At 40.4% G+C, this 24641-nt stretch overlaps 1 protein-coding gene across 2 annotated transcripts in view; it reads left to right on the top strand.

The window, feature by feature from the left end:
* Nucleotides 1–24641, top strand: part of kiaa1549lb (KIAA1549-like b) — a 57121-nt gene that overhangs the window by 19008 nt on the left and 13472 nt on the right. Inside the window, exons 2-13 of one of the 2 annotated variants that reach the window (XM_034874502.1) lie at nucleotides 4798–5151; nucleotides 8535–9053; nucleotides 9187–9302; nucleotides 11851–12070; nucleotides 12414–12547; nucleotides 13142–13310; nucleotides 17106–17165; nucleotides 18128–18279; nucleotides 18773–18944; nucleotides 19441–19604; nucleotides 20216–20251; nucleotides 21835–22025. In XM_034874502.1, coding sequence (XP_034730393.1) covers nucleotides 4798–5151; nucleotides 8535–9053; nucleotides 9187–9302; nucleotides 11851–12070; nucleotides 12414–12547; nucleotides 13142–13310; nucleotides 17106–17165; nucleotides 18128–18279; nucleotides 18773–18944; nucleotides 19441–19604; nucleotides 20216–20251; nucleotides 21835–22025 — 2287 coding nt within the window. Of the gene's footprint in view, nucleotides 1–4797; nucleotides 5152–8369; nucleotides 9054–9186; nucleotides 9303–11850; nucleotides 12071–12413; nucleotides 12548–13141; nucleotides 13311–17105; nucleotides 17166–18127; nucleotides 18280–18772; nucleotides 18945–19440; nucleotides 19605–20215; nucleotides 20252–21834; nucleotides 22026–24641 lie in introns of those variants that run through there. The other variant, XM_034874491.1, reaches the window with a different exon arrangement.

The raw sequence follows: 24641 nt of genomic DNA, 5'->3' as shown, positions 1-24641 counted from the left end.
TTTTTAGGTGATAAAATGCGTTAAAGGGGCGCGATGCAATTTTGGCAATTTCTTTGTTGTTTTTGCTTGCAGGTTTCTCTATAGAGCTCCCCCTACAGCTTTGGAATAGATATTTGGCAACTCCCCTGTTTACTTGTGTCTGACTTCTCTTTCTCTGTTCTTCCAACAACGCTTTCCTAGCTTTCTGCTTCTTTTTTGCTGGCTCAGCCATGACGATAGTCGGTAAAACTCCATCGCTACCGTGTTCTAATAGCCAGCTGGTTCCTGAACGGGGCATTTATGCGTGCAGTGCTGTGAAACAATTCGTTACATCGCCAACCTAAAGTTGGCGTGGTTTTTCCACTCACAAGCGCTAGGGGGAAGCAAGAAGGCCACCATTCAACCCTAAAAAAAGTTACATAACCATTCCATTGACTCCGAAGCTGTTCAGTTAAGGTAAATTAAGCTGAAAAACTGCATTGTTGCTCTTTAAGAAATCAGCTAATACACATAGTGAAAGACGCCCATCTCAGTTTGGTACATGTACCCAAAATGTTATGTAAGGTCAATCATTGACAATAAATGCCCTATATTGCAATGTTAAGAAATACCTAAAAGCGAGTGTATTTAACATTTGCTGAACAGCGTCCTCTGCGTAAACAAGTGATAATCACAAGATGATAGCTATACTTTATTATTGCTATACTTAAACACTGTAATGTAGTGTATAAGTATAGCAAAGTCATAGTCAGTCTCGGCAATGTCGATAACACAACAATATCCATCAAACCTTTGCTAATATTAGCTAACATTAGCCACCATAAGCTACTGGTCATACTAGACCAAATAGGGCTGTAGCATCAAAACACATGTATGTTGAATTGTTATTTTGCTCATATAAAAACATTTGTAGTAAGAACATTTTGTTTGTTTCTTTTTTTTTTTTTATTAAAGCCTGTTTTTAAAAATCCCTCCAGTCACTCCACAAACTAATTATACGGCCTTCTTTGCCACAACCAAATAGTCAGACTGGACCAAAAACATTATCTATCCATGTCAGGAGTATTAAATGAGAACGAATGAATGAACATCTCTTTTAATTCCATGTACACTTCTCTGCGTGCTTGCAGGGTTAAGTGTCCGCTGGGCTGTGTTCCAGACCTCTGATGCGTGTCTCATCCTGCTGTGCTGTTTGCACCCTCTGAAAAAATAAAAAGCACGGTGCTGGGTGTGTGTAACATCCTCCCTCCCATCCATACTGTCACCTCAGCAGTGCTTGGCATCACCGCCAGCATCCTTCTCCAGGCCTGCTCTGACGTGATAACTCCACAAGGACAAAAAACACATGTATGTGCAATGCATATGTTCAGATATATCTGTCAAAATTCTCTCCTCACAGACTTCCCTCCGCCTTACTACTGAAGCTCTTAATTCTAATTTTGATAGAACAACAACAGCTCAAAGCAGTGGTAAATGCTGCCGCCTTCCATAAACAGCCAAAACATAGGAGGGCTTTCTGAGGCACTTCCTCAGAAGCAGTTGAAACAGCTTCTCAATTTTTCCCAGGGTTCCATCCACCACACTATTGAATTATGCTCTGTTGTTTACCATATTCCTCACACAAGAGAACAGAAACAGCTCAAAGCAAAAGGAGAAGCAGTGTATACTAAGAGTGGAACAGCAGTGTCATGTCTTTGTCCTGTGCAGAGGGTTTTAGAGACAAGTCAGGGTCATGTAGCTGTCTCCTAACTAGTGTAGGCTATTCCCAAACTAAATATTTATTGAACCTAAGTGCTTATTAAATCCCATTATTTAACCTCATAACTAATTATATTTTTCCCTTTTATTTTTCATAAAAAGGCTTTAAATTTAAAAAGTAAATATTAGTCCACACTGCCTGTCTGAAATATTTGGCATCTTTGGAAACATTAAGATCGAGACTGAAATTGCAAAGAAAAACACGCCAGCAAGTCTGTGGGGTTTAAGGCTAAACAAATACTGGTTTGTTAAGCTTTCATGGCTCTTACAGCAGTAACTAATAATTATTTTCATGATCCATTAATCTTTTTAAAAAGGTTGGTTTTATTTCCCATAACCCAAGGTGACATATAAAAATTGCTTATTTTGTCCAACAGGCCAAACCCCAAAGGTTTAAATTTATAATACATATACTTTAAGAAAGCACTTTCTGACATTTGAAAAGAGCAACCAGTGTATGTTTGGCATGTTAGCCTTAGCAATTTATGGATAATCAAAAAGTAATTTTCATTTACTATTGACTATTCATTTTTGTGCTACTCAACCCTGTACCTTTAAGTGACATCATCTGTTACTTTGATTTTGAGGCTGAAGCACAATGGCATGAGGAACCATGAAGATAAATTACTTTTTAAAAGGACCTGCAGACTAGACTGCAGACACTGCAAATTCAATCATTTTCTCTTTCTTGTATCATTCTTTAACCCAACTGCTGCACTTATCCTCTGGTGTTGATGGGACCTTCTTCCTCCACAGCCCACCTTCCCTCCCTTGTTCATTTTTTTTAACCCTCCCATATGCTCAGCTCTGTCAGAGCAGGTGGCAAACCACAGGTGGACCCCACACCTCCGCTCGGACTGGCCTTCGTCCCGCACACCCAAATTTATGTTGCCACTGGGCGCACTGAGACAGGGGAGGGAGGGGGGCAGGAAGTTCTCTTTCAGTTTGATGACCAGGTGGTTTGACTTTAGTGGCCTTGAATGAGGACACATATCCTTTTGTTACCTAGCTCTTTTGTGACTACAGAAATACTTTTCCCCTCTTCCAACTCTTTGGTCTGTATCACCGTTTTTATAAGAATGGATTAGATATTGCAGTATAGCAATTTCACTAATCATATTTGAGCACATTAATGATTGATTGAAGAAAAGGAATTTAGTGGGATCACGATTACAGCATGAAAGGGCGGTAAATGAACGGTTGCAATTAAGGAAACTCAGAGATTTATCCCGGTGAAAACAAAAACAAAAAAAACATCAAGCCACTTCTCTGGGATACTGGTGACATTTAAGGAAGCTTTCAGAGTTACTGACGTCTTAGATCCTATTAGAATTTACATTTTATGGTTCTGAAATATCTAACCACAGTAAAGATGACATTTTTACATTGCTACATGTGTGAGTACACACTGCCTTAGGCCAATCATCATCTGTGTATTTCAGAAAACATGGACTCAACGGCCTTGGTAATCTCCACAGTATGATCTTGCCAATTCTCAGAAGATTACAGTTTATGTTCATGGTATTTTTTTTAAGTGGACTTGGACAACAGTGTGAGTAAAAATGACTAATATTTGACTATATTATGTCCTTTTGCGCTTGTATGTGAGTGCTAGCTGGATGCACTTCAGCAGCAGAAACATGCTGAGGGGGTGGGAGATGTGACACGACTGCAAAGCTTTACATGTCTGCCGTCTTGGTGCATTATCCACATCCATCATCTTCATGCTAGTTACTGTAATGTAAACCTCTGTATTTCTTGTCTCTTCTGACTTTTATACAAGACATAACCACTGTAGCGTCAAGTTAGAGTCCATTATGTGTTATTTAAGCTTTACACACAGCTGCCATCTCTTGAATAATTCTATTTGTTCCACTTTGAAGATGGTCTTTTTTCTCTCCTCTGGGAATACAAGAATGTCTGCCCTTGGTGTAAAGTACTGTCTGGGACTTGCTTAGACAGATATGTTTACTCCTCAAAACCCGGTGTTTGTAGTTTGGGATTGGTTTTCACTTTGGCACATTGGGGAAATTGATTACCACGGAACAGTCAATTAAAACATTGTACTCGCAAGTCAAGTTCATAACTTCGACAGCTTATCTACCCTTTTTTGATTATAGTTTGCAGGAATTTGGTACCACTTTCCAATAAAACAGACAATATAATAAATGTTAAGTTGTAAATAATAGCATTTATTTTTTTAAATTTTAAATGTTCAGCTCACACACATACACAAGTAAAAAAAAGCTGATATGTTGTTCACAACACAATATTAATATTGGCCTCAATGTCCAGTAGCAGTCGGGCTGTGGTCACAACCTAGCAACCAAAAACTTGGATTTGATAAAATCGTAACTAATGTTGACAAAGCCATTAGTAAAATGGTGCTTGTCACGGTATTAACCCGTGCCAAAAAAAGTAGGCTGCATACGGGCCAGATACATTCTAGTTTCTACAATTCAATTATTTATTTTGTCGTGCCAGCACAATAGATCTGTAGTCCTGGTTGCTTGCTTTCCTGTAGCCCAAGTTGGTGAGTTATGTTAGCATAGTAAACACATGTGGTTATAGCACACTAACCTGCTAACGTAAAGTTTTTGTAAGTGTATTCATGTTTTCTTTTGTATTTTTGCATGCAGTTTCGTTTTCACAACTTCATCAATCAGCCTGAACTGTTGGTGTTATCTAAACTTTCCATAAAACATACACTAGATAAAGATTACTCCAGCCTCTGTGAGTTCTCCTTTCACTACTTTGCAAATCTTTACAGTGCCTAGTCTCACACTGACAGACTTATCTCCACAGCACTGTGTCAGCGCTGGAGTATGATGTGGCTACACCACCCGTCTATTCGGTAAATGGGAAGGAAAACGCTTGGCTTGTTTGTATTTCTTCAAACCAATCACAACCGACCTTAGCTGTGCTAAGCCATGATAGCGAGAGGGACGGGGACATCCAACGTGTCATGCTTTATCCCGGCAACATACAATTGTTGAGCCAGACTTTGTTGGTATGTTTACCAATGTTGACCTGTCTTTTCACTTTCTTTTCTGTAAACAGAGAAATCCACCTTTGATGCCTCTGGTGCCTCGTCTTTACCAAGCGACGCTGCAGCCACAGCTGCTCATGCTCATCCAATGGCAGAGGAGGTGCCTTTCTCAGTCGTCCATTCAGATGGTGACTCAGAGTCAGAGGGGGGAGCTTTATCAGGGCGGCCTGCTTTTTCTTCTGTTTTAACTGTCATGGCTGGAACTGTGAAACATCCAGTGAGCCTGGATGAAAGTAGAACCTCACCAACCACCACCGGGGACGAGACCCACACCACCCAATGGCCTTCACATAGTTCCAGCCAGGGCTCAGAGATGTCTTCCTCATCGTCCTCTGCGGGAGATAGGATCCTCCTTGCCAACTCAGGTCTGAATTACAGCATTTCTCACCAACACACCACACCACCTCAGGCTGTTACCATGGCAACGACTGTCTCTAGGCCATCACATATGTCCTTTATGGATAAAAACAAGAATGTCTCATCATCGACATTATCATCTTATTCATTGTCATCGTCAATGTCTTCATCACCTCCATCCACTTCCTCTGTGTTTATCATTCACAGTGGCTCTATTTTCTCTATCATCTTCTGCTGGGTGGATAAGCAAAGCTGCTCCATCTCAAAGACATACCGATTGTGTCCAGCCTGGCCCCTCAGACATTATCACCAGCAGGGTCTCTGGCTTGGACAAACAGTTGGATATTCACACACTCCACTACTTATTCAGTTGTTGTCCTCCCAGCTGTTACACAGGGACTGCAAAGCACAACAACCAAACCATCACACTTTCCAAGCAAAACCAGCATTGAGAGGGGCAATGAAGTGACAAATCACTCATTGTTCTCATCAGCGGATAAAATCCATGGAGTGAGTGGAGCATACATAAGGACTGCAAGCACAACAGTGATTGAGACACCAGCAGCTAGCACATACACATCATATTCTACTCCTTACTGTGGAGAAATTCTTTTAAAGATTTTATATAAAACCACTGAAAGCCTTAACCCAGGTATGAACTCTGTATCAGCCAATAACCTTGAAATTAGCCCTCTATTTCCCTCCAATCAAGAGAGTTAAGCTGTTCAAAAGCAGCAGGGAGTTTTACAAAATGACACATCAGCACTGCTGTCTGCCCATCCTAAAGGCTATTCAGTTTCTAGTAATGTCACACAGCAGATGTTAAATCAAGCAGCATATACGGAAAAGACAGAGGTAGATAATCCGATTTTTGTTCACAAAACGGTGGAGATACAACCACCTTGCCTCTCAGTTTACATGTTGTAAATCCAACTGTATCACCAGCAATCACTTTCAGATCCCATGAGACTCCAGCAGGTAAAACGTCTCTTTCTTAAACTGCAATCACTGAGCTAACACGGATCCACTCTGGCATGGTGTCCTCAGAGCATGCATCCAATACCGGTGATTTACTGATGGCAGCGGCTCACGGCAGCCCCAGAGTCCCTACCATCAATATAAATTACAACCAGGCAGAGATAGCCAGAGAAGACCCCCACCTTCATTTCCGCTCAAGCTCACCCAAATAACTCACTTTCAGTCACAGGGCTGAGGCCGGAGTCAGCCACAAGTTCCATCATCAGATTGATCACCAGAACGGGGAAAACCTCCTCCACATCAGACTCACAACAACAGTACAACAGTAGAACAATGCGTCTTTCTGGTTCAGCGGTGCCAGTTAGTTCAGCAAAGGATATGACCTATAAAACTATGTACGAAAGTTTTTCACACACCACTTGGCCTACATCACTATTGCCCTTGTTTCTCAGCCATAGCCCAAACAAGACTGGCCTGTCTGCAAATAGTGAGGTTAATTTGACAGACTAACCCAAAACCTCATTATCACCCCATACTCCCTCACAAAGACCTTTTATAAAAAAAATCTTTAATTACAGTTCACTACAAGTTTTAAACAATATCTGGTCTAATTCCGCTACCCAATAATTCGCACCAGACGTTGTCCTCAGCTGAAATCTCTGCTCATATCAGAAAAATTTGAGAGAGCTGGTCGCAATATACCTTTTTGAAGTGGATGGAAACCCAGGTGTTAGGACTGGGGTCGCATTTGTTTGTCTTGCTGTGTGTGTGTGTGTGCATGTGTCCTGTTTATTTTCTCCTTATGCAAATAGGGCTGTGCCATTGCTGGAGGATGATTGGTGGAGGAAGCTATGCCCGGCTATTTAAAGAGGCTACATGGCGGGCGTCAGCAGAGAGAAGAGGAAGCCAGCAGGCATTCTTCATTCTCCTCGCCTCCCAACCTGCCACACGTTGACTTTTGTTTAGTTGTTAGATGAGTATAAATGAACGGTAAAACGACGCCAGCCTCGGATGGTCACATGATGCCTACTGAGAGCTTTCACAGAAATGCTGCTAAGAGTTCAGTTTCTCCTTTATTGAATGGAAATGAAGAGTCTACTGTAATTGGAGACACTTGGTTCAGTACTTATTTTCCATCTTTCATAACTAACTTATCGAATAAAGGCTCTGAAGGTTCTGGTAAAGGGTCTCCCACTGAAATTCCTTTTTCTCCAGTAGCTTCTGATGCTGCATTAGAACCTTTAAAAGGTCTTTCTCGTAAAGATGATGTGATGCAGATGGGCCATTTTGAGACGTCTTCTCTTTCCACCTGTACTGAACTCATCCTGTCGGCGAGGACAAACTCTACTCCTCGCTCTCCGGAACCAGTCACCAGTGTGAGATGTGATAGATAATTGTTTTATTTAGGAAGACAAAGAAGTATTCCCTCTTCTGCTACAACTACTTCCTCAAGTGATGGACGAAATAGCATTGAATCCTTTAGTGCTATTTTCAGCTTTGGCACAAAACTAATGGCACCATATACAAAGTGGGAAGCCACCAAGCGTGTGTCTTTTCAAAGCACTGCCTTTGATTTAGAAAATACATCTCTTGGCTTTGATAGGCAAATTCTAATTTACAAGCAGATGGCCCATCGTATGAACGTCCATAGCTGGAGGATGGACAAGAGGGTAATGTGCATATAGTGAGTTTAACTGATCCAAGTGTAGTCCCCAGTGATCCAAATTTATTTAATTTAACTGTTGGAGAACATCCATCATTTACACGTGTTAAAGGCACATCAGAATATAAACAACAGAAACTGAATGTGTCCCCAGCTAATCTCATATCTGCTGTGGATGTCAATGCACAACGAGGAGCCACTGTAAACACTGCATGGGGTTCAGATCATTTTCTGTTCCTCTCTCACACAAATACTGACTCTACAACAAGCTTCTCCTCTTGCATTGGTGTATAAGAGCAGGCACGGCCCCCCTCTGCCAGATGTTGACTCTCTTCAATTTGCATTTCATGCTGCTGTCACACTTTCAAACAACCCTGCACTCAATTTCTCTGACACAGATAATATCAATAGCACAACTGATTTGAAACATAGAGGGTTGACCCTTCTTACAGAGCTGGGGTCATCATCTTCATTCCATTCATCATCATTAACATCTTCAGACTTCACCACGATCATACAGCAGTATCAAAGCTTCTCCGGCGACCTCATTACATATGAAACCCCCCACCTCCGTGTCTCATAAAGTGTCACCGACATCATTGTCATCATCAATGCTATATTCAGCGGAGAAGATATTGTTAATCAAACCAACCATAAACCCAAACACTGCATCTTCCTCTGTGTCTGTAAAAGCCACATTTCCATTCTCATCACCAAGTCTGACTTTATCAATAAATCTCGATCCCTCAGAGGAAGTGAATGACAAGTTTTTTGTCCTTACAGATGATTTAACCGCTGGAACATCCAGAGTAGTTGCGCCCACTATCCCCAAAGAAAAAGCAGCCAGCCTAGCCCCCTCTCAATCAGACGGAATTTCCCTTTCTGCTGGGCCCACCGAGAGGACATCTCAGGGATCACCTCTGCCCCCTCAACAGGACATCCTAACAGACTCTGTCCACCTTACCACCACAACTGCAGCTCCAACCACCATAACTACTCACCCTACCACTACCAGGTCTTCTTCAAGAGTCACCACTGGAACCACACAGTTTGCCACCACTACCACACCACAGCCTACACCTGTGACCAGGAGAACTACGACCACCACAACCGCCAGGACCCAGATCAGCAGGAGAACGTTCACACCACCTGTCCCCAGAACAAGCCCTCCCAGGGGGACCACCAGAATCTTAACTTCCCCTTTTACCACCACCACAGAGGCTCCACCACAGCAGTGCAACATCACAGAGAGATTGTGGGTGAAGACAGGTGAACAATGCTTTTAACACAGTCTTAGAGAAATAATGAAGTTGTAAAATCTAATTATTTCTCTAACATTTATTGTCCGGTGTATGTATTTGTTTATCCTTTTTTTGTCTCTCTGTCTCAATATTTCTCTTAGTTGTTTCCATCTATGTGAGAAGAAACAGGCTGGACAGCATTCAGAGGCAGAACCTGCGAAGGGGGCTAAGTCAGGGCCTCCGAAAAGCTCTAAATGATACCTTTGCCCAAGCACAGGTCAGACATTTGCTGTTAATCATTCATTTTATTCTTTTGACGCAGTTTAAATAAGTGTAAATTTGAGTTGTTAATTGACAGCTACTTTTTTATAGGCCCAAACTGTTGCTCGATTATGGCTGAATAATCAAGCACTAGTGAACAATGAATGGTTCCTAATTGAGCCTTCACCAGAAATCTCGAGTTTTATTAGCGTGGAGTGAATTAGACACTGATACCAAGGACCCTCATGTAGGCTATGTGAGAAGAGATGAGGATTAATATAGAAATTAGGTTGAGTGAATGTGTCCCTGAAGGCAGTGGGTGATGTCACATATTTGAGTAACTGTACCATCACTAAAACAAGAAGTAGATTCAGGCTGTAGCAGTACCAGAGAACTGTTGCTCTAGTTCCCTCATAATCTATCTACACTTCATCAAAAGGCAATTTTACCACAATAATGGACACACCAGATTATGGTGTGATAAATCTCAAGAGGAAAACCAACCTTACTATTTTCCCTGCAATAATGAGACAAACAGATCCAACTGGCACAAAATGATCTTCTTGTCTATGGATCAGCCCTTTGTGGAACCAATCATAGTTCCCAATGCCAAAACCATTCTTTCTCTCTAATAAAGCTCTAATAACCCTGCTCAATTTGACTTTGAATCAGGAGCACCTCTTGGTTATGAGAAGCTACGCTAAATGCAGTCAGGGAGAAGTAGAAAAGGGTGTTTGAGTCTATATAGTTTGTGAGTGCTTGTGTATAAAACAGAGACATAAATACTTCCCATGGGAATGATTTCAGCTAGTTGGTAAAATGTTTTCTCTGCATACACTGAACATGGGAAAATAAATCAATGCCTAGAATTAAATTAGGTTGTAGAAAATTGTTGGCAGGGGAAATAGATTAAGTGGAAATAAACATTTTTCTCTCCTTCTGATCTCCAGTAGTTTGGACTGCCTTTATCTGTGTGTGTGTGTGTGTGTGTGTGTGTGTGTGTGTGTGTGTGTGTGTGTTGTATATCTGCAATCCGGTGATATGTCTTGGTATGTTGTGTTTCACAAAGTGGTAGTATCAAATAATTGAGAGTGAGGCCTGTGTATGCGTCCTGCCAATATAAAGGTCAATGCTCTCACATGTTCACCCTCTCTCTCTCTGTAGTCTCTGAAGGTGTCTTGCTTCAGTGCACTTCTGTCACCCATTTGAACATTGCTTGGGTTCCTTTAAGTAGCACTGTTCTCTCATCCAATGGGAAGCAAGCTGTTGGCAAGGGAAATTGCTTCTGTGTTTAATTATAGGTTATAAAATGTTGGGAGGTGAACAATGCGTCGCACTGATGCTAAAAAGATGAAGAGAAACTGACTAAATGAAGTGAGCCACAACGCTTAAACTATTGTACCTTTAGAGAATATATAAAAGTAAAGTATTTTTGTGTCTGGTACTTAGTGCTCTCCACTAACTGGAAACTTTAAGAAAACTGACTAGATCCGTGGAGTTAATCTGTTGGCAGTCTTTCTCACTCTTTGAGATAGAGTTAGTGGGTGTGTTACCGATCTCTGGCTTGCTGGAAATGCAATCTCTTAATAACAACTTCACATGGGTGAAGCCTGAGAGGATAAAGTGATAAGAAAGGGCTCTTTTCACAGAGCTTGTAACAAGGCTGAATTGTGAGGAGGCAGAGTGGTGAGTCTCAGCTACAGAGAGGACAGGCTCTTGGTGTTTTGGCCAGTGGATCTCCTTGTCAGCGCAGACTTTCAGATGGGTTTAGATAACAGACCTGAATGGTTTCAGCTCTCCTACACACACACCTAGTTTTCTATCATCATTCCCTTTCCTCTTTACGTTTAGTCAGAGTTCACCAAAAAGTCAAACTCTTAATGATAAACATGTCATTGCATGCAGTTACGAAACACACACATTTTACCTGGGTTTCTGTGAGAATGAGAATGCAGTGATGCCTAGCCTCTTGATTTAAAAGTAAAGGAACATAAGCCTTTTTGTCCCAAACTACCTATTTAACAGTCCCTCCCATGTCTTGCTCATCTTTACTCTCTTCTCTCTCTTCATTTCAGTCCCTCCTGCTTCTCTCCACACATATCTGTATTCAATAATCACTCACTCTTTCTTCTGTTGCTTTCATTAGCAAGTAGTTGGAATACACGTTTGAAGTGCTCCGTCAATCCAATACAGTTCACTATACTGACATTGAGCTAATATGACTGAGTGACACCCCCCTCTCATCCTGCCTGAAGTCCCACATCACCAATAGGTTTTGGACCTATATTTGACATCACGGTCCACCATTCTTTCAAAGAATGTGTATGATTTTGGATTGATTTATAAGCTTCTATACAGTGGATGGTTTCTTTTCTTTTATTTCATCAGCACGGGAAACTTGCTTCAGACAGGCCTTTTTCACAGAAGCTATTTTGACTTGTCATAGTAGAAAAAGCCCTAATAACATTACAATGACTGTTTTAATATTGTCCACTTGGGTATAAGCATTGTGCAATTATTGGGCATTAATGCTAGTGATTCTCTTCTCTACGTTACCCCCTCAGGTGGAGACAGTATTTGGTTCTCCCAACATGACAGTGGCTTATCACGTGACTGGAGGGGACATGGTTTACCCTCCCTCTGTAGTGCTGGAAGGCTTGGACTCCTATGGCCGTGATAAGCTGATTTCGGACCTGCGACAGTACCTCCCCATGGTAACAGCCCTGCCCCTCCCAGTTGCATTATGGAGATCCAGCCCAGCCACAGGCTTCCACCTGAAAACAGGTCAGCTAGTCTTCAGACAGGGTAAAATACAAAAATAATTCAGAGATCAGCTTGAGACTTACTTTTATTTATTCGTATTTTAAACCAGCACTGGGGCAATTTCAGGTGAAACTAAGTTTGAGGACTAATAAAATATAGATTGAGATACCACATCAGACGAGGAAATGGCAATATTGCTTGTCTATTCAGAATTTAAGTAGATAAGACCTAAAATTATATATATACAGTGTGTGTATATATATATATATATGTATAGTATTATATATTGTTTAAGTAATTCTTAAAAAATGCTATTAATCGTTTTGCCAGTGTTTTGTGAGCTGATTTTGTTTTTACGTTCCAGTGCTGCAGTTTGTGGGAGCAGGCGATGATCCTCGGTCCTGTCGGTTCTCTCAAATGATGGAGCAGAGGCTCGAGAAGGTGTTTTCTGAAGCACAGACCAAAGTGCTCAACACCAACAACAGACTCTCTGTTCAGGTACCAGTTATGGAGCACCGTGAATGAGGTGCTTTATTGTTTCAGTGGTAATGTTATGGTTTGTAACATAAGGCAAGGGTTGAAACATGTGCAGTGCAGTGTTCTGGTGTTCATTGTGCTTAAATGGATTAAAACAGTCTGAGGTCTGACTTTGATAGAGATCTGATTTTGCCTTTTTTTGGACAACAGCATGTACAGAGAACCATTCAGCAACACAAACAGAAGTTAAGCTAGATGCAAGAGTTTGCTTAATATTGTTTTCAGGATATCATCAGAATATTTCTAACTTCACCAGTTTGGTCCCCTGTTACACATCAATATTACATTATGTAGTTTTGGTGATCTGACAAAGTCAAGCAGGTGCAAACTGTGTGCAATATGTGACAAATTTTCCACTTCAGGCTTTGTCTTATTAACAAGAGCGGCTTCTGAAATTCAAATTAATTATGTTTAGGGAAGCAATGTTTGTATAATTGTAATGAGCTGCCACATTGAAGTGCACAAGATTTATACTAATCTTTAAGATCTGCACATTACAGTAATGTAATCCCAAACGTTTTATGTGGTTATACCTTTGTATTTTTGTCCTTCCAGATGCTGAGTGTCTCCCAGGCTGCAGGCTCTCCTGCTGTGTCATTGATCTACACTGTGAGGAATGGGACTTTCTTCCTTAATGGCACCACTGCCTCAAACCTCCTTGGTCAGCTGTCAGCTGAGCTGGTGGGCTACTTCCTCTTCTATCCACCACTTATGATTGCTGAGCGTAAGTTTTATTTTTGTTTTCTTGTGCGTATAATTTAATCTCCAAATGCAAATTAGATTCAAGAAAAAAACCTGCTGTGTTTATACTACTTTTTTCCTTTTGGTGAAGCCCATACAAAGTTCGATATAATCTTTTCAGGCTGTGTCTCACAAAGCATACTGGTCTCATATATTCAGTTTTAGACCTTTGGACAAAGGAACTGCTATATTGATTGCTTATATTATAAGTTATCAAGACTGGATCCAACCTTAGAAACTCCAGTGGGTTTAATGTAATGAAAGTGGTTGTTGTCGGAGCATTGTTTTGCATTCATATGAACTGGACTATCTCAGAAGATCTATCTAGCAATGGTAGAACTCAGCAATTTAATCGCCAAGCCTGACTAACGTCCAGATTCTCAGTAATTGGATGTTCGTGACTGTTTTGCTGCTTTCACAATCACAGTTGTTTTTTTAATGATTGAGTCACTTAAAGATAGTTGATGCAAGGACTCAAATAAACCTATGCCTTTCATCTCAGCCTCCTTTTGGAGCATACACAGGCAAGCTTTCCAACTTTGTTATAGTTGTGCTCAGAGAAAAACAAATGAAGAGTGACAGGGAATCAACAGTCGTCTAAACAGCAATCTTAGTAGATTAGTAGAATATGTTGCCTTTTTTCAATGTCATATGTAAACTGCCCAATAGAGAGAGATCTGGCAAAACTCTGAGATACAAATGAAACATGCCTTTTATGGTACTTTATTGATCCCTGAAGGAGAGATTCAGTGTTTTGCTTGACCTCGTTCACAGTAAATTCAGAATATAGGTTCAGCAAAAGAACTAGGCACCTGCAGCTGAAATAGGCATTTACACACAGTTTTACCCCCAACTTCAAGTCTATTTCAAGTCTATTTTCAAGCAGATGTTGGAACTTCAAGTCTATTTTCTTCCGTTTTACGCTCTATTTACAGTGATTGTCTACTGAACACTAAGCGCTGCCAAAACGCGGATAATCTACACTCACTACTGTGCCTGAACGCATCTTGTGTAGACAGTGGACTGAATGCTGCTCTGCTAAAGTCACACTATGCCTTCTGTGAAGAAAGTGTTGCAGGTTATGTTTGCTTAAAGGGGCCTCAGCGTCTTGCATAATGTAATCCCTGTCTTATCAAGCTTAAGGAGTTCTGTTGAAAATCTATATAAAGACCCATTGGGTCAAGCAGACTTTGAAATTCAGAGCAAGCAACTGGATTGGAAATTGCACCTCTGGTTAGATTTGTGTTCTAACAGAAATACATAAGTCCCGCTAGCTGGTTGCTAACCAGCTGAAGTGCTTGAATTTCTCCAGACTTTGGTCAGTTTTGACAAGACAGATCTTTTCTTCAAGATCTTGCTCAGGATCACTGCAACCAACGCTTGAGCCAGGAATTAGGCCAGGAACTTCCCTCTATAACCATCTAACTGAGCCCAATCTTGAAAGTAATTTGTTTTTTACTTTTTTGTTATCCTTTGCTGAGCCCAGTGAGTAAATAGGCTACAGATTTAATTTTAATTATTTATTTATAAAGACGATGCACATTTCTCAAGTTCTAATTTCTGTAATGTCTAATTACAGAATGTCAAAAAAAATAGAATATGTTGGATACTATCTGGAAAGACACACACTGTTTTCCAATTGATGGGCTGATATGTCCTTGGTGGGATGTAAAAGCAAAGCTGAAACTGCTTCTTTACTAAATTAGACATCTGCACAACTGCAGACAACTGCACAGAGACCAAAATAAATGGTGTGTTAGTGTTCTATACTACTCTGTGACTTGATGTTAGAGATACATGGATGTCCAGGCTACTTACAAAAACTTTGACGTTGGACCAGCTGTGAGGTATATATAGGTGGCTGATGACCAGTTGAACCAAATACCTGGTAAATGAGACATGACCATGTAATATTTCCCCACTTCACAAGCTGATGCGGCCGCTCCAAAGCTCCTTTACACAGTTGACAAACCTGCAATGGATTGGGAGATATTGAGGGCCACAGAAGATACAGATATAAGATATAATATTTGGTGGTTGTTTCCTTCAAAACACAACAATCCAAAGGAATGTATTGTTGGAATCCAGTCTTTGAGGGCTACAGCTCCTGGATTGGCATACCGTTTATCAGTGTAACCTAGGGCACATAGCAGTTTTGGTTTACACACAGTTAAAAATCAAGATGAATAGGATTTCTGCTTGCGAGCATTACATGAAACTCATTTCGTTTTGTGATGGAATTAAGTTAGAATGTGAAGTTACCCATGGGCAGGATGATTCAGTTGGGGAGCAGAGAAACAGAGGCAACTCAATACCAAGACGGGACTCTTAGAGAGGATAAACCGACACAGAGAAAAATCCAGGAAGACAGGAAATCAAAAGAAAGAACGAGAGAGTGTGTGACAGTGATTTTGCCCTTTGTTTGTTTCTTTGAAGCATTGCCGCTCTAGTGATATTACACTGTTCGCAGGAGGTGTGAGCATATGCTGGCAGTGGCTGCCTCCTCACTTCACAGGCAATTATGCCAGTAAATAATTAACAGTGGGGGATTCTCATACCACCTTGGGCTCTGCTCTGACAGAACAAGGCCCAGAATCGTACACCACCGAATACTTACTCCTGTGGCGCTTGTGTAGGCTGGCCCGCTGCGCTCAGCTGTTTCATTCCTCCTCTGCTTTTCAATAATTTCTTTCAGGTGGAATATGAGTGGAGCTGTTTGCAAAATGTCTCTTTTTTTACATGATAACAATTATTGAAAACTATAACCCAAGCACTGATGCAAAAAGTAGCTTTCTGTCTATGAATTAAAACTTTTTTCCCCCCCTTCTTGGAATGTCTTAAAAAATGCTGGACTAATGTGTCCCCCCGTCTCTCATCACACTACAGCAGAGCCTCCTCGCTAACTAATAGTCCAGATGATTCAAACTTTTAGACAATGTGGGACAGATTCTGGTGACAGCCCCGCAGCTCTATCCATTAACAATGCTAAAACCCTTACTGTCCCTCTCACGCTGCTCCTTCCCCACCTCTCTCCTCTCCGCTGTCATGCCTGAGTGTACATTTCCGTAGCGAACCTGCGTTCACAGGCCAGTGATACAGCATTCCCCCAAACACTGCACCAGCCTCCAGCACAAGAGCCCAATCAGGCAGGAAACAGATGTAAAAGAATACCAGAGCTCAGGCAGCTGAAAGCTCTCCTTGCTTCTGTGTTTTTCTTCTCAACCATGCAAAACGTATGTGTCCCTTCTCCGCAAGACTTTTCAGAGGGTTCTAGACATTTGGCCCACGTTTATAAGCACTGCTTACTCATATAACAAATGTCTGGCTAGCAAGACCCCCAATTGTGGCAATGATAACAGTTGCAGCAGGGAAAATCAAATGTTTGTTCTGGATGGTTTTTGGTGCATGTTTTAAGGTTGAAGACACACACATCTCGAAATTTGAAAAGGCATTTGTACAGTAAACAAAACTGCAGTGTGAAAAGATGACCATATTATACTTTTATTTAATCTCGCATCTTCACCCTATGTCTTTTCATCTTCAATTACACTTTGTTACAATCTTTTTTATGATATTCTCTTTTGCCACTGTAAAAATTAAACAATTACATTTGAATATTGAATGTAAACTTCTCTACACAAAATAAGTCATTAGTAGAAGTAAAACACTTTTTTGAAGATTGATGTGTAAATTGAAAGTATTAAGTAATGAAGATTAATGATTGATTGATGATTGACTCTGAAAGGGGGGAAATTCTTATCTTTTTATGTCACCACAGCACTGGAGTATCACAATCTTAACACCTCCATCGCTACCAGAGACTTCTGGGTTATTACTGGTAAGTATCTATATCATTGTTTTAACTACATATCAATATATACACCTTCATATTGTGTGCAATGGACTTTACCATCTGCTCATGAATCTCCAATAGTAAACATTGTCTTTCTTTACTACTTCATAACACAAAACACCTGAACTGGTTGTATGTGAAACAAATATCCCTTTACAATTGTGAATTTCATACAGGGTGCTATTTATGGAAGCTTAAACATATGTTAATCTTAATCTAAAATGTCACCTTTCACTGGAGCTGTGAGCTGCTCATGACTCCTGGATTGTTTGTTGTTTAGTATTTCCTCTGTTGGCTTTATGAATGGCTACATGTACGCAGCCACATATATTTCATAGTGTTCAAGGGCACCCAAACTGCAGTAGTATACTATATAATGGATGGGCCTTTCAGATCCGTCTATGTGTCTCTTAACCCTGCGGTTACTGCAATGAGAGGGTGAGTCAGTTCAGGGCCAACCCCAATATAATGAGTTTACTCAAACTGAGCAAAATGTACAACCAGGATTATTGCTTTTCAACTGTTCATAAAAACAGAATAAAATAAAGCTACATGAAGAGATGTTTGATCACTACGGGACAGGAAGACAAGCTTCCAGAAAGCACAGGCCGGATTTGTTATTAGCTTATCAAGGTATCAAGTTATAGCTAATAATAACTTGCCAACCTACATATTCATCAGACACAGAGCAACATGAGCTTCCCATAAGGCCCTCACCGCCTTCTATAGTGCTACTGCGACTGGGTTGGATGGCCTAGTTATTGTCAACAGTGTAATTGTGTTTTTACAGTAAATAAGGGAACATACTGTATGCTGTGTGTCAAAGTGTGTTTTTGTCTAGCACGTTTATAATTGTGCCTATTTATTCTTTGTCTTTCCTCCCCAACAACTTAATTTTTTTCTTAACAACCACCTGGCCATCCTCTTTCTTTTGTCTACATTTCCAGTGATCCAGGACGTGGATAACGCCAGCCTGGAGGGACAGTACCAAAGCTTTGCCAGTCTAATGGAGCAGCGGCTGGCAGAGCTGTTTGTGTTGGCAGGGCAGCAGGGCACTCGTTTCAGACGAGCCACTGCTGTAGGCAGCTTCACTGTCCAGGTAAGAAACTGGCACGGCAGCCCACGGGGAATGCCAAGTCAGATTTTTACTGGAAGAACAAACAGTCTCCCATGCTCAGGGTTAAAGAGCAGAAACGACAAATCATTCTTATTTTGATGAACTGCCTGAACGCCCTTGCTTGTTAGTCCAAAGTCTAATGAACGCATTAATACAAAAGTTATGTTGGCTTATTTCTTACAGTATGAATATTTTATGAGATGTACACTCTGATGAACACGCTTGCATGATTACTTGTGGTCAGCCCTTGATAATTAGGTAGGTTCTTAGCTCCTCATCTACAAATTGCTATTCAAAACAAGCCAGAGGTTGAATGTTTTACAAATCTTGTACTCTCTTATGTCCATGTAGTTTTTCCTCTCTTGAGACTCCACACTTAAATGCATGGTTTTACTTTTGTTTTCCTTTCTGAAACGTACATAACCACAGAACCAACCATTCATTAACAGCTGATATTGACTTCTTTTCTATTCAGATGGTGAGTATTCGTAGGGTGTCAGGGTTGAAGAATCCAGCTGAGATGACCTACTACGTCCAGCACAATGGCGTTCCTTTATCAGGCACGTCAGCCGCCAAGGTCCTGAACACAGTGGATTCTCAGACCATGGCGCTCACCCTGGGCTACTTTGTCCAGATGCAAGCAGAGCGTAAGCACAGCATTCTTCTAGCATTTGACAAATAGGCAAATAGACAAAAAGAATGACAGATAGACAGACGTGCAAACCAGAATTCATGACTTATGCTGGTGCTGGGCTGAGAGGAGTAAAAGAACAGGTTGGGAAAGCTCTTTGCTCTCTAATCCCTCTGAAATGCTCCTGGCGGGACAGTGTTTGTTTGGGCTGCAGTGCTGCTCACTGCTAAGAGCAGGGTTGATGGGAGGAGAGTGTGAGACAGAGCTGGTCAGGAGAGAGGGAGAAAAAGAGAGAGGGCATGCTGCATTCTCTTAAAGATTGTTGCCTATAATAGCTGAATCAGCCACACCGCATATATCAGGTTTAGCTGTACGCAGCGTGGGTGGGACAGATGCTTTTGCAGGAAAAGTGGGCTGTGTATCATACTACCAATGGACTAACTGTCATAGAGTTCGTCCGGATGCCACGTTATGAAGCGATGATTGTGAAAAAAGTGTTTTTCTTTTTTCAGCTGTGGTCAAGAACCCTCCTAATAACCTTTGGATATTAGCTGCAGTGTTGGCCCCCATCGGCGTAGTAACACTCATTATCATCATAATCACAGCTGTGCTGTGCAGGAAGAATAAAAATGACTTTAAAGCTGATGCCATCGGCAACCTCAATCCCAGAGCTAAGGTATCTATCTTTCTTTCTATCTATCGGTCTCTCTGTGTCCATGTAGGCTGCAGCTGAAACCATTGTGATATCAAGTTATTGTTTCATTCATTTTTCAAGCTTCACAATTTCGATAATAAAGCTTTTCTTGGTTTATTATTATTATTATTATTATTATTATTATTATTTTCACAAGATTTGTTTGGGTTTTGGACTGTTTGAACAAACGACACTTTTAAAGATATGGATTGATTGAAATTATGATGGGCATTTTTTTTTACAGTTTTTAATATTTTATAAACACAGTTAATTGAAAAACTAATCAACAGATTGATCAATGGAAATGATCAGTAGTTGCAGCCTTAGATTAGGTGTCTGTGACTTTATAGCTACAGTGGGACTGTGGTTCAGTACGTGTCAGTAGGTAATGAGCGTCTGCAGTGATCAATGTATGAGTGACTTTTGTAAACAGAATTTTATATTTTTGTGTTATATTACTTATCTGTTATCTGCTGTCTGTATAACTTGTGTTAATGCATTGGCAGACTCCTAGTCAATCTTAAAACTTGGACCCCCTCACACACTCCAACACAACAAAACACACTGTTTAAAATATCTTCTCTTGTTTGCAGATGGCGTATCGGAGAGATGTGGGCTATTTTCACCAGGTATCTGCCTCTCTGTATTTCCTCTCATTACTGCCCTGTGATGTCATCATCAGAGCTTAACTGTGCCAACAGTGGGATTTGAACAGGTTTCTGGGCAGACACCACCTATGAAATAATTTAATAAATCCTACTGAGCACTTTTCACAATGAGGTTTTGTTTGGATAAAAGGCTGGTTTTGCCTATATAGCACTCTCCAAATGACATGTTTGAAAGAAGCTTTTACAGAGAATGGTTATTATGGAAATCATTTTTTTTTGTCAAGCTTAATGAGTGTGTGAATGTGTGTGTACTGTTACTTGTTTATTTTGTGTAGAGAAAATGTAACGCTGTTTCCACTGTTGTTGCATTAAGACTGTCATCACAATGTCCTAATCAAAGTTATCCCTCCATCTCCATGTCTGTGGGTTTTTTTCTGCTCAGTGGTTCTCTTCCCTGTTATATGTCAATGTAGAGTTTAGCACTCAGCACATCCCACTGCTTTATTTATGGAATTTCATTTGAGAGAAAGTAAAAAAAAATCTTCCATAATAAACTACCACTGCTACTTTCAGAGAAGTTAATACTACGCAACATCTGAAGTCCTGCAAAGTCTCATCATGTAAAAACCACCAAAAAGCTTAATTCAAGTAGATATGAAATACAATTGGATTGCTTCTGACAAACCTTCACATTTTGAGTTGATTTTTGGAGCATATTACTGCTTCTTTCTAGTCAGTTATGTAAAAAACAAGAAGATATTCTTAAAAAGTATAAATATAATTTAAATGAGGCTCTTGCACTGCCTCTGTAAGCCAAACACTTCACATTATACATCCTTGTTAGAGTTTCCACTTTTAGGACCAGTTGCAGTAGCACTTTTAGTTATAGTAGTGAGAAAACTGGATCCAAAGAAAATCTTTGCACTCTCTCAATGTGCGTGCGTGTGTGCGAGTGTTTGTCTTCTATAGGAAGAGAGAGGATGCATGTTCTTCAGTCGGGGGAGTATCACATATTGATTTTGTGGCCCGGCTTGGCTGCATTGAGGAGGGTGCTGTGCGTCTGACAATTTATGGCACTGCATTGAGATTAGTCCTAAATATTTCTGTGTGTATCTTTTGACCCTTATCTTTACTATAAATATGTTGACATCCAGTGTTAGGTAGAACACCATGACTCCTTTTCCTCCTCCTTTTTATCGTTTAACGTTTAACTTTGCTGCTAGATTTCTGTGAGAGTCTGCAGATCACATCATGTCACCACCCACTGCGGGTCATATATTTGATGAGAATTTGGATGAAGATGAAAAAAGGCCTCAGTTGAATCTGTGCTTATCTATTTCATGGCACTGCAGCGCAGTAATCCCAGTTTTGTTCCTTAAGTCTTCTGGACATCTCTTAAAAAGATAAACTTTACTGTAGATAGAAGATAGAACTCTATTTTGAGATCGCTGTCTATGTGACACTTCTGGTTGGCTAATGTATATCTCTTTGTTTCTCCTATCAACGATTACAGTATATGACCGCAGGTTATGTGAATAGAAATCAATCTTACTTAAAGCTTTCTCTTTTGTTTTTTGCTTTTTCACTCAACTACTGTGAATCAGCCAGTCCAGGGTTTTGACTATGCCAAGCAGCACCTGGGCCAACAGGGAGGAGACGAGGAGACCCTGCCTGCAAGTCAGGATACCCTTGTGATGTCTCTACAAATTCGGGACACGCCTCTTTCACTAGAAAAGGCCCTGCAGCAAGACGGAACTGCCAACAAGAAAAGCCTCACCTCTGACAAACACAAGAGGTATCATTATATCTACACATAATCACCTCCTCAGGCTGTAATCTTCACACAAAAAAATTTAATTGTGAAAAAGGATAAACATTTCTTTTAACTTCATTAACCCTGAAGCTTAGACAGTATTCATAAGTGAAATAAAATCTAAATGTTATCTAGGTGATGTGCAGGATTATCATGGTGTTTAAAGTTAGCATACTGAAGTGCATTGGAGGGTCAAAATGAAATTTGACTTCTCCTCACTTTTTTCCTTCTTTTCGTAAGAAAGAATATACTTTATAATATCATGATTTCATTTAGAATTGGTATTAAAAAGTCTTAAAAAGTCTTAAATGTAACTTGTTAATACCTGTAGCCCTGTGATGATGATAATAATAATAATAATAATAATAATATAATACTGTAGCTATTGTGCATAATTAAGTTGAAAAAGTTTATTTGGGCATTTTTAGGTCTTTATTTGACAGGGCAGCTGAAGACATGAAAGGGGATAGAGAGGGGGAATGACATGCTGCAAAGGGCCACAGGTGGGAGTCCTGCTGCGTTGAGGAGTAAACCTCTGTATGTGGGTGCCCGCTCTACCAACTGAGGTACCTGGGCACCCCAATGCTTGAGATTTTAATGGAATCATGACTGAAAAATGAAAAATATCTTAAATCCTGAAGTGGTTTATTTGTGAAGGCGGCAAAGATAAATAGCTATATTTTTACCTGAATCTAAAGCATTTATCCTCTGTTCTGTTCTCAAACTCAGCTATCTAGGCTCTGAGGCTCAGCTAAGTTATTTTCACACGCAGCTCAACTTTCATTAGTCTGAGCTTTTTTTGTCTCAGTTAACATGTTAGTATGTTAGAAGGAAACATGTTGCTTCCTCGATCCATTTTAATATCTTCATTCAGAAATGTTCTAAGGTTTTTCCTTCAAATGAAACTGAAGGCAAGCATCCTCCCAAAGGGTAGTACATTGACACCTTCACATTCTGAGTGGAAATGGAAGCATATTACTGCTTCTTTCTAGTAAGTAAATTTGCTTACAGTATATGTGTGTTATCTTAACAATTGCACCACTGTTCTGTCAGAAAGCTCCTGGGTCGCTGGGAGGCAGGATGATAAAACACAAAAATCCCTCCAGCCCTATTGTATGTCCTAATTCTACCCTGATGCTGAGTTATGGGCGGTCATTAAAAGAGCTCTGTATGTGGGCAGGTGAAATTGACCATTTTCCTAATCTGACAGTCATTAGCGCTGTTTTGAAATGAATTGCCATGTTATCTAATGCTTAACTATTTAATCAAGGAACGCAAAGCCATGCAGGATTATGAAATCAAATGAAATGTACAGTATGTGACAGAATAGGGAATCTAGACTGGAGGTATTGCAGTAATGATTTTGAGACTCCTGAGGCAGCGACTGTTTTTAATTGTTTGTTTTATTAAACTGTTGTTCTAGGATTCCGTTCTTTTTATGAGATCAAGTCTTAAGTCATTGTTCCTATTCGGTTTTCAACAAGCCATATGCTATTATCCCAGGACATAAGCTTGTTTTTTAATGTCTCTTCTGAAGGTTCACAGAGATAGTAATACCATAACTGACACCCAAGAGATTAGATACACTGTGCCATAGTATGTAGCCTAGTACATTTTTTAAAAATGTATATAGCTTGTGGAAAAGCAGCTGCCCTACAAGTGCAACATGATTTTAGCTTTCTACTTGATGCCAAGACCAATAACAGACGATCAAATCTTTCAATCAGGTGCATGCTCAGAGTTCGTGTTTATTTTGGACTGAAAGTGCAATCTGTCATTCACTTGTTACACAGCCGGTTTGAAATGACATCTCTCCCAAAATGCCTGACAAAGAGAAACTTGTGGGCTGATGCTTTGAGTTTACATTTTTGTAAATTGTTATTTCACTTCAAAAGGATTTAAAAAGGATGACCTATGATTTTGGGGATAAAATGCTGTTATGCATGTTGAATACAACACATTTAAAAACATGCAGTCAGGCATGCAATTTGCTTCTTCGTCTAACAAATCCTTTTACTTGTACCAAGGTCACGTGTCTGTTAGCTTCTAAACACCAACACAGGATCAAACATGCAATCCTCTCAAAAAGCCAATGTAAATGTAATCTGTACACCTCAATTAATTATGACACGTCTTTGACTAAACCACGGAGCTAGCTCTCTGCAGCACTGCTTCAACGAGAGCAGGGAGGACAGCCGCTGTTCCTCTGTCTCTCTTTGCTATTATCATTTTTACCAGACAATAAGGGGATAGACCACGGTGCTTTGATGTCACTGTCAGCCTCGTGGTCCTCTGAGCTGCTGCTTGATCAGCTCTAATTCCAACTACAGTACAGTGTTTGAAGCTAGTGTAACAAGAATTTGGATAAAGCAATTGTTTGTCCAATTAATAGAGGAACTAGGCTTGCTTCACACTGGACATGAACGCACACACGTTTAGAAACCTGCATCCATGCAGAATGTAGTAGAAACACATTCACAGAAAAATATGCAAGTTCATTAATCTAAACATGCAGGTTAATATACTAAATACATGAGGGGGTTAAGGGAGGGATGACATAACCTGGCAGTGAGCCCAGCTTCCGGAGAGCTCACCGCC

This window comes from Etheostoma cragini, chromosome 1 (genome assembly GCF_013103735.1).
Source record: "Etheostoma cragini isolate CJK2018 chromosome 1, CSU_Ecrag_1.0, whole genome shotgun sequence".
Lineage (NCBI taxonomy): Eukaryota > Metazoa > Chordata > Actinopteri > Perciformes > Percidae > Etheostoma > Etheostoma cragini.
This window is presented reverse-complemented; position numbering and strand designations above follow the sequence as displayed.